The 10,817-nt window shown below is 54.0% G+C and overlaps 1 protein-coding gene across 2 annotated transcripts in view; it reads right to left on the bottom strand.

Moving 5' to 3' along the window:
* Positions 1 to 4,574, bottom strand: part of NCLN (nicalin) — a 21,610-nt gene extending 17,036 nt beyond the window's left edge. Inside the window, exon 1 of one of the 2 annotated variants that reach the window (XM_006897905.1) lies at positions 3,964 to 4,574. In XM_006897905.1, coding sequence (XP_006897967.1) covers positions 3,964 to 4,147 — 184 coding nt within the window. In that variant the 5' untranslated portion in view covers positions 4,148 to 4,574. The remainder of the gene's footprint in view (positions 1 to 3,963) is intronic. The other variant, XM_006897906.1, reaches the window with a different exon arrangement.
* Positions 4,575 to 10,817: the final 6,243 nt, after the last annotated feature.

Raw genomic sequence — 10,817 nt, forward strand, 5'->3', positions numbered from 1 at the left:
ACTGGGGGGAGTGTGCAGACAGGAGGTGCACACGAGGGCGGGGGTGGAGCGTGCAGACAGGGGGTACACTTGTAAAGAGAACGGGCCCAGCAGTAGCAGCAGCAGCCTTTACGGAAGCAGGACTCTAGCCTCTCTTCTAAGACCTCACTGGGTGGGTCTGAACAGGCAACTCTTAGGACACAACTGAAAACCCTGGACCATGGCAGCCTGCCGTCTCCTCACCGACAGGGATGCCTTCTGGAGTGACCAGAGCGAGGGTCACCCTGCAGACACTGCACACACAGGGCTGGGGAAGCAGCCTCCGAGGCTCCGTAACCCCACCTCTACCTTGGGGCCTTTGGACAGTCCAGCCCGAGGTTCCCTTCCCCCACCCGCACTCCAGAGTCTTCTGGACAGTCCAGCTCCTGGGGCCCTGTCAGCGCCCCCCCCCCCACCCCCCCCGTCCCTGTCCTTCTAACGGTTGAATAAGGTGAAAACCCATGGACTCCACGAGGGGCAAGAGGATTATCATTATAACGAAAATAAAACCCCAGAGCGCTCCCCACAGGACACAGCCGCACTGCCCCCAGGCTGGCCTTCCAAAGCCACGTCTTTCTCCAGTGGAGCCGCGGGTGGGTCTGAACCTCTGACCTTTAGATCAGCAGCCCAATACTTGATCCACCATAATTCCTGAAAGACTGAGACACTAACTCAGGGTACAGAACCATAATTCCTGAAAGACTGAGACACTAACTCAGGGTACAGAGTGGGGTGGGAGGAGAAGACATGACAGTAATTCCAGCAATGGGGAAGGAGGTGGTGTCCTGAGGGAAGGAGGCTGGCAGGGAAAGGATGCCCCTGCTGGGCGAGTGATGCCCACGCCTGGCTGCTCACCAAAGGCGGGTCTGAGCCCACCCACAGGTGCCCAGGAAGAAAGGCCTGGCAATCTGCTTCTGGACCCTGACAAGCTGAAGGCGTGCAGCGGCCCCAGCTCCGAGCCCAGGAAGGAAGGGGCCTGGTGGCACCGCAGCTAAGCGCTTGGCCGCCAACCATCGGTCTCAACTCTCTTGGGGGTGTTACGAGTACACTCCATGCCAACCACCTTCCTTTGTTTTAGGGACAAGAAAGCGAGGAAACGGAAATTGGGGAAGTGCCAGGAACGAAGGGCCTGTAGGAATGGGAGGGAATGGGGATCAAATGACAAAGGCAGCAGAGGAAAAGTAGGTGTGAGGGGTTGTAGACTGGGCCGGCCCCCCAATAAGAGTGTGTGATGATGGAAGGTAGAAGTTACAGAACAAGCCCCAGGACCTGAGAAGGCAGCTGTAAAAAGGTTAGGTAGGGGTGAGATGCAGCGACCCTGATCCCGTCAGAGCCCCCACAGGACATGAGGGGAGCCTCCTCAGGGCGGGGCCTGTAACATCTATCTCAAAGCAAAAAAAGGGGAGAAATCCAGCAGAGGGACAACTTCAGTGACCTCGAGGCAGAAGAGCCTTCTGGGCTCAGGTCCCTGTACCAGGACGCTTAGACCCGGGAAGGTCAGGACGTAAGGACGGGTCTCTAAGGAGGGCCGGGCCGACGGTGCTGCACAGACGAGGACATTCCCCTAGCACTGACCTAGAGAGAGGACCTCCCCCAGAGACAGCACAGAGGTGCAGCCTTCTAGCCCCCCAAAGCGAGAATCCCTGTGCTTGTTAAAACCACCACTTGTGGCATCTGTCACAGCTGCACAGACGGCCCAGGCAGATTAGGACAGAAGCAAAAGTTAACTCCTGCAGATCGAAAGCCAAGGCCTGTGGTTCAACAAAGCCAGCCTCGGCTTCCAGGGTCAGTGTAGGGGAGAGAGAGGGTCCCACCCTGGCTGCACCCAGGACAGCAGCAGCCGGTGGCCGATTCCCGCTCAGTCACCCCACCCTCAGGCAGAGAAAGAAGTTGGGGGTGCTGGGGAGGGCTTGGGCAAGGTTGTGGGTGAGAAAGGGGATGTGGCAGAGGCCGGGCAGATCTGGAGAAGCGTCCCCTTTGGCTTCGAGGAACCCCCAAGAACACCAAGTCAGCTGTCCACCATGGTGGGCCCCAACCACTGACGGGAGGTCCCCAGAGGGGCAGATGGTAACATGTTCAGCTCCAGACGGCTGAGGGTCGAGTCCATCCTGATGGACCTCAGAAGAACGACCAGCCAGTGAAAACCCACCCAGAACACTGTCCAGCCAGCTCGGATCGTCACTAGTTGACCATTCATCCACTTAGGAGGCCCTAAGTGGCACTAATGGTTGGTGTGCTTGACGACCAAAGAAAGGTTCAGGGTTCAAGTCCACCCACAGGTGCCTCAGAAAGCAGGTCTGGCCATGTTTCCCAAAACCAGCCCCTAAAAGCCAGGACTCACCCCATAGCCACGGGAGGCCACCTGTAGCTACTCAAGTCCATTACAGTGAGCAGCAGCACCGGCCCCTCAGGTCCATTCCCAGTGCCCGGTATCTGCATGGGGCCGGGCCCCCAGAACCAGGCAGTAAAGAAGACAGGAGTGTGACCCTGGCCCCAGGAAAAGGCCAAGTGATGCGCTCAGGACACCCCACCCTCCTGGGACCGCAGACTCAGGACCAGGCTTTGACCCTCGTGGCCAGCACTGCCTGTGTGTGTACACTGGACAGAGCAGCATCCCTGGCCTGCACTCACTCAATGCCAATAGCACCCCATGTTGTGACAACCACAGATGTCCCAGACGCCGCCCAGTGTCCCCTGGGGGTGGAATCGCCCTGGCTGAGACTTTTCTGTGAGACCACAGGGGAAGGGAAGCCGAGGGACGGTCAGGGTCGGTATCCAGGGGCTCAAAGCCCCCAAGGTGGGGAGGCATGGGGCCCTGTGGGTTGAAACAACAGGTCCAGGAGAAGCTGGGCTCGGAAAAGGGGGAGACCCAGAGAACTGGAGGAGGGGCCTCCTTTAAGGAGAGGTCAGACCTTGACCTGCAGGGGAAAAAAAAATCCAGAGACATCTGGTGGTGCCAGAAAGTTCTGGAATGGCAAGACCTTGCTGGGATCCTGGAGGCGTTCCAGTGAGGACACAGGGCACTTAGGATGATGTGGGCACTGCAGTGGTTAAGAGAAACACACCGCAAAAGCTCAGCAGTTCAAGCCCACGGTCAACACCTCGGGAGAACGTGGCAGCCAGCTTCACAGAACACTCCGGGGAGTTTCTGCAGAGAACTGTCTACTCCACTGGGTCGCTGAGAATGAAAATGACTTTGCTGGTTCTTTTTTTGGGGGGGCACTGGGGTCTGGGTTCCTGTGACCAAGCTGGGCTGACTTCTAATGCCGCTGCTGCCTTGGATGTGGGGGGCTTTATAGGTGGGTGTGCAGTCAGAGCCAGAGACAAGAAGACATCCTAAAAGGGCCACCTGGGGTTCTGCGAGCCTGCATGGTGCAGGTGGGTGTGCAACCAGGTAGGTGACAGGAGTTGGGGTCCAAGGACGCCCCAAGGAGTCCAAAGGTGAAGACACTGAACTGGGGAGCGCCCAGGATTACGAACGACAAGGGGGAGCTCGGAGCCTCGGCAGAGGGGACTCACACCCACGGGGGCCGGGGCCCCGGACACAGAACGAATGTGGGCATCAGGACCGCGCTGGACAGCGGACACGGGGCGAGGCACCAGGTGGGGAGCTTCACCTCGAATCAAGGAGGCCAAAGGTTCCTGCCTGGGGCTAAGGCGTGGGAGGAGGGTGACCCGTGGGAGGGACCCCAGACTAGAGGTCAGAGCAGGGGAGTCAGGTCCCAGAGGACAGAGAGAAGGAGGGTAAGGGCGAGGTGGGGGAGCCTGGCCGCGGATCGGGGGGCCACGGATCACTGGGGCACCGGGGGGTCGGGTGGAGGGTCCGGCCGCCCAGGTGCGTTGTGCGCGGGGGGACGTCACCTGGACAGGCCGCGCGGAGGGCGCAGGCCGGGCCGTGGGGGCCCGGGGCCGGCGGGGGAGGCCGGGGTCGCGGGGGGCACGCACCGTAGGGCTGGCCCTGCAGGTCGTACTGCTGCATGCGGTAGACGGTGAACTCGTGCGCGGCGTCGGCGGCGGGCAGCGGCGGGGCCACGAGCAGCAGCACGGCGGGCAGGAAGACGATGAAGCCGAGCGGCAGGCAGGACGCCTTCAGCATGTTCTCCAACACCTCGCCCGCTTCTTCCAGCATCCTGGCCGGCGGCGGGGCCGCGCGAGGCGGCGGCGCGGGGACGGGACAGCGGCTGCGGCTACTCCCGCGGACTCACGTCGGCATGGGTAGCCGCCGGGGTCCTGCGGGCGCCGCGCCGGGCAGCCCGCGCGCGCCTCGGGGTCCTGCAGGCAGTGCCGCGGACCGCCTCGCCTGCAGCGCTGCCTCCTGGGAGCTGTAGTCCTCCCGGCACGCGCAGAGCCATCTGGGAGATGTAGGCACACTTTACTTTCCTCCCCCTACTCACTCAGAAAGCTATGGACTATTTTGCTAATGCAGCTAAAGTTTCACATAAAGTCTTGGCCCGAAAATAAAAAAAAAAGACTTAAAAAATGTCACTTCTGATCGCACTTTCTTAAAGCCTGTCACTACGGACAGGGCCGAGAGGTGGGGCCAAGACGGGACCTTGCCACCTAGAAATTGGGTAGAAAGGAAAGGCGCAAGGTCACCTGGGAATTGTAGTCCTAACCAATAAGCCTAAAGTCTCAAGGGAGTTGTAGTTCGTAGCAGATATTTCAGAGTCACTCACTGACAGCTCACCAGGAGTGTAGATTATAAAGTCTATTAAGACAAAGACGTTTGCCCATTTTGTGCGTTGATGTATTCCCCAGAACCTAGCATGGGCTTAACACATCCTGGGTGGTCTTACAGCGTTTGAATGAATGAAAGGGGGGAAAAGAAATTATGACAGACGTTTCCTGGGCAGTGGGTTATGGGACTTGTAGTCTGGAGCCTGGAGCCTGGAAACGGTAACATATTTATATGTATTTATATTTGTCAACGATTTCTTTTTACTTGGACTCATCGTAGTAACTCATGCCTTCCAGTCAGAACTGACTCATAGCTGACCCTCCAGTGAGTTTTCAAGGGGTTATAAATTGCGTAGGGAGATTGCCCATCTGTCCCTAGCAGATGCACCTGGTGGACTGAAATTGAGTGAGTGCCTTTGGGTTGGCAAGCAACTCATTACCCCTAATGACCAGCTCTCCTTATGAGGCCAGAAGTCAAATGACGTGTTGCATTGGGAAATCTGTTGCCAAGGACCTTTCCCAAATACGAAAGAGCAATGATGTTTAGTTTAAAGATTAAGGTGCATCAAGATGCAAGCCATGATCTTTTTTCCAATGCTTCCTATCCATCTGAAAGTTGGATGGTGAATGAGGACAGAGGCAACAGCCATGTTTTCGAGTTGTGGTGTTGGAAAAAAGTACTGAATATACCATAGTTGTTGTTATGTGCCGTTGAGTTGCCTGAGACCCATAGCAACCCTATGTACAGCAGCTCTGAACCCTGCCCTGTCCTGAGCCAGTCTCACTAATTCTGACACACCAACCCCCATTGCACTGGTCACTGTATCATTCTATCTCATCTTGGGTCTTCCTCTTCTGCGCTGTCCCTCCACCCTTCCAAGCATGATGTCTTTCTCCAAGGACCAGTGCCCAAAGTATCTGAGACAGAGCTTCAAAATCCTAACCTCTAAAGAGAAACCTGGTTTCACCCTCTTCAAGACAGACCTATTTGTTTTCTTGGCAGTCTGTGGCATGTTCAAGACTCTTCACCAGTACCACAATTCGAAGGCATCGATTCTTCTTCTGTCATCCTTAGTCATTGTCCAGCTCTCTGATGCATTGCAAGTAATTGTAAAGATCATGGCCTGGATTAAGTGTACCTTAATCTCTAGACTGACATCGTTGGTTTTCAGTACTCTGGAGAAGTCACTGGCAACAGATATTCCTAATACAATTCATCTTTTGATTTCCTGACTGTGGAGCCGAGCAAGCTGTTATTGTTAACAACCTCAATCTCTTCTCCAACCATCATGGTTGCTGCCAATTGGCCCAGTGGTGAGAATCTTTGTCTTTTTGATGTTGAGCTTCAATCCATATTGAAGACTACAGTCCTTGACCTTATGAATATCCCATGGATTGCCAAAAGAACAAATGTCTGTTTTGGAGAAAGTGCAACTTGAATTTACTAAGCCTAGTTATGGATTGAATTCCATTCCCCACAAATATGCATGGTAAACCTTGGACTTACAGTAGTAGAGTTTAGGATTTACTGAACATATCTTTAAGGAACATAATTACTCTATAATCAAGTTTATAAATTCAAGTTGCATTTCCTCCAAGACATAATTGTTAGTTCTTCTGGCAGTCTACCAGGAGAACGCAGTTCATATCTACCTGCTTCTCCTTGGGAGAAAGATGGGCAATCTCCTCCTGTGTGATTTATGGCCTTGAACAGCCGCTGGAGGGTCAGCTATGGATCGGTTCCAACTTGACAGTACTCAACAAGGACAGCTAGTCTAAAGAAATCTGTCTTGAGGAAATGCATCCAGGGTGCTCCTTACAGGAAAGGAGGAGGAAACTTCATCTCATAGGCTTCGGGCACGTTGCCAGGAGACTCTAGTCCTTAGGAAAGGACATCAGAGAGAAAACAGAAGGTCCCCAAAAGAGAGGCATGCCTTCAGTAAGACAGGCTGACGCGGTGGCCACAACAATGGGTTAGAGCACCGTAGAGAACATGAAGGTGACACAAGGTAGGGTACTGTTTCCTTCTGTTCTTCACAGGGTCGCTGTGAGTATAGTTAACTTGACAGCCATCAAACAACAACAAAATATATGTATAGAAGCAAGTGTCTGAATGAAACAAGGGAACAATGCATGGTTTATAATCAGGGAAGGGGTGCATCAGTGTAGTATCCTTTCTCCACGCTGAATCTATATTGAATACATCATTTGAGAGACTAGACTATATAAAGAAGAACGTGGCATCAGGCTCGGAAAGATTCATCAACAACCTGTATTATGCAGACGATACAGCTTTGCCTGCTGCAAGTGAGGACTTCAAATGCTTGTTACAGAAGGTCAAAGTCTACAGCCTTCAACACGAATTTAATCTCAATATCAAGAAACAAAAATCCTTACCACCGGACCAGCTGGCAACATCATGATGCTATTGTTATGTGCCATCGAGTTGCCTGTGGCTCATAGCAACCCTTTGTACAATAGCTTTGAACCCTGCCCTAACCTGAGCCAGTCTCACTGTCTCTGACACACGTACCCCCATTACTCCTGTTACTGTGTCAATCCATCTCATCCAGGGTCTTCCTCACCTGCACTGTCCCTCTGCCTTTTCAAGCATGATGTCCCTCTTCAGGGCCTGTTTCCTCCTGGTGCCCAAAGTATATGCAACAGAGCTTCAAAATCCTGGCCTCCAAGAAACAGCCTAGTTTCACCCTCTCCAGGATAGACCTGTTGGTTCTCTTGACAGTCCATGTAAATGGTCAACACTCTTTTCCACATCTCAAAGGCATCAATTCCTCTTCTGTCAGCTCTAGTCATCGTCCAGCTCTCTGGTGTATAGCAAGTAATTGCGAAGACCATGGCCTGGATCAGGTGCACCTTAGTCTCCAGACTGACATCATTGCTCTTTAGCACTTTGGGGAGGTTCCTGGCAGCAGCTTTTCTCAGAGCCATTCATCTTCTGATTTCTTGGCTGCTGGTGCCAAGACTGTTGATTATGGATCAGAGCAAGCTGAAATTATTAACAACCTTAATCTCTTCTCCATCCATCACAGTGGTGCCCATTGGTCCAGTGGTGAGAGTGGTGACAGTCCTTGACCTTTTGCAGTAGGCGCTTCAGGTCCTCTCCAGATTTGGTGAGCAATGTTGTGTCATCTGTATAACGTCATGGTCGATGGGGAAAAGACTGAAGTTGTGGATCTTACTTGGATCCATCATCAACATCTTTGGTACCAGTGTCAAGAGATTGGGAGACGTATTGCACTGGGCAAGTCTGCTGTCAAGAGACCCACATTACTGAGGAGCAATGACACCAGTTTGAAGATTAAGGTGTGCCTGATTCAGGTCACGGTCTTGGCAATCATTCGCTATGTATCTGCAAAGTGAGTCATGAATAAGGATGACAGAAGAAGGATCGATGCCTTTGAACTGTGGTGCTGGAGAAGAGCGCTGAATACCCCACGGACTGACAGAGGAACAGTTCTGTCTCAGACAGAGCGCAGCCAGAGTGCTCCTTGGAAGCAAAGACAACAAAGCTTCATCTCACATACTTTGGGTATATTGCTAGGAGAGGGACATCAGGTATCCATCAGGTACCGTGCTTGGAAAGGTGGAGGGGGTCAGCAAAAGAGAGGAAGACGCTTAACGAGATAGACTGACACAGTAACTGCAGCAATGGGCTTGAGTATATCAGAAACAATGAGGACGGCACAGGTTCAGATCTGTTGTTAACACAGTTGCTGTGAGTTGTACTTGACTTGACAGCACCCAGAGTAAGTACAGTCAGGAAATCCAAAGTGTTTTGCTTTTGGTTTTGGTTTAAATTTTGCTGTCAAAGACATCTCTAAAGCACCACAGACAAGGATGTCCATTAAAAGGTGGTTTTGGTCCAAGACATTGTATTTCCAGTTGCTTCCTATCTCTGAAAGTTGGGCAATGAAAAAGGATGACAGAGGAGAATTTATACCTCTGAACTGTATCATTGAGGAAGAGTTCTGACTATCTCATGGGTGCGAAAAGAACAAACAAGTCTGTCTTGGAGGAAAGTTAACCAGGATGGTCCTTAGAGGCAAGGATGGTGGAACTTTGTCTCACACACTTTGACCATGTTGTCAGAAGAGACCAGACCTTGGAAAATGACATCATGCTGGAAAAGGTAAGAGGCCAGAGGGAGGAGAACCCCCATCACGGTGGACTGACTCAGTGCCTGCACATTGGGCTCAGCCTAGCAGAAATGGCGAGGATGGGGCAAACTGGAGGAAAACTCAGGGCTGCTGTTCAGGGTTGGCTGAGTCGTGTCGTCTCCACACCACCAACCGCAGCACCAGCGACACGGACCTCTGGTGCCACCATCTCCAGGGAGTCGCACTGCTCCTCCAAATGCTTCACCTCTCCAGGGTTCAAATCCACCAGGGTCTCAGAGGGAGAACGCTGAGCTATCCTCTCCACGCCCCTTTGAGCCTCGGGACCCTCCAGAGGCCCAGCTAGGGGTCAGATCGGTGCGTGAGTGAGCGAACGGCAGTGCCTGTGGCGTGACGCCATCTGGGAATAAGCTGCCCCGGTTATGAAGTAGGAATCACGTAGGCTCCTCGAGCCAATCTCTGATGAGATATGAGAGATTCCACGAAAGCAGCAACTCGAGATGAAGGGAGAGAGAAGGTAAGTCACATCAAAGTTGCCTGGGAGCAGAAGCTCAGAGACACAGACCTTCAGCCAGGACCCGCGGGGAGGTCTCCCCTGGAGCTGGGGGGGGCGGGGAACGACCCTGCACTTGGATTTCTAGCCTCCTAAATGCTGAGCTAGTGATTTTATTTTATTTTTTGTCAAGTTGCCTGCTTATGGTCTTTTCGTTGTAGCCATGCTAGAGAGCAAAGACGCCCAACAACCCCAAGCCCAGGAACCCAGTGTCTCAAAGTTGGTGGTTCAAATGTCTATGAGTCATTCTACCCCTTGTTCAGATGGACAGACTGAGGCACCAGGTGGTAGCTTCGGCCCTCAGCGACTGGACATCCCAGGGTCTAGCCTGGTCACTCCAAAGGGACTTGGAGTCCCTTTTCCACCTCGGCATGTGATGGACTCAGTGCCTCAGTCACGCACCCTTCGATGGGCTGGCAGCAGCACTGACCTGGATCCCTCCATCCCAAGGGACAGTCTGTCCTCTTTGGAAGTGAGAGTGCCGAGGCTTCGTCTCGGGCTCTTTGGATGTGTTACCAGGATGCGCCAGGTCCCTTGAGAAGGACATCATGCTCGGGAAAGCAAAGGGTCAGCAGAAAATATGGAGACATCACGCTTGGAAGGGTGCGGGACGGCGCAGGAGAGGCAGACCCAGGACGAGGTGGATTGACGCAGTGACTGGAGAAGTGGGATTGAGTCTGTTGGAGACGAGGCGATTGGTCCACGATAGGGCAGGTGCAGAGCTAATGTGCAGGGTCGCTCTGAGTCACAGGTGACTTGATGGCCCAGAACAACAACAGCACAACACAGTGGGGTGGGTCAACCCGTGGTGCCCGCGTGGCTGCTCTGTGGACACGAACACAGCCAGGCCCGTGAGGACGGCGTGGGGTCAGCAGGGGTTAGTCCTGTCGTCCCCCCCATGTCCACTCTGCAGCACTGTGGACACGAGCACAGCCAGGCCCGTGAGGTCGGTGTGAGACCCGGCAGGTCTCACCCTGTCCCCCTCCCCGGTGTCCACTCCCCAGTGCCATGGACGGAGCACAGCCAGGCCCGTGAGGTCTCGCCCTGTCCCTCCCGTTCCCGATGAGCTGGTGTCCACACCGCAGCACCTGACAGCGACCACAACGAGGAGTCCCCACGGCTGCTCCTCCAGGGCCACGGCGTGGGCTGCTCAGTGCCGGACAGCAGAAATCAGAGCCCCTAAACCCCCAGGGGACCCTGCCTGGCTCCCGGCACTGGGTGCCCGGTGTCCTCTGGCTTACAGAACCATCTTCACAGGGCATCTTCCTTCCGTGTCTGCTCCCCCTTTTCATAAACGCCCCTCAGACAAGATTCTCCCTGATCCTGCTCAGTGCGACCGTGGGTGAGTGTACCTGGCACTCCTGCAGGTGAGCGCACCTGGTACCGCTGTGGGTGAGTGTACCTGGCACTCCTGCAGGTGAGCGCACCTGGTA

This window comes from Elephantulus edwardii, unplaced genomic scaffold, assembly GCF_000299155.1.
Source record: "Elephantulus edwardii isolate Elephantulus edwardi_28Jun2011 unplaced genomic scaffold, EleEdw1.0 scaffold00217, whole genome shotgun sequence".
NCBI classification, from domain to species: domain Eukaryota; kingdom Metazoa; phylum Chordata; class Mammalia; order Macroscelidea; family Macroscelididae; genus Elephantulus; species Elephantulus edwardii.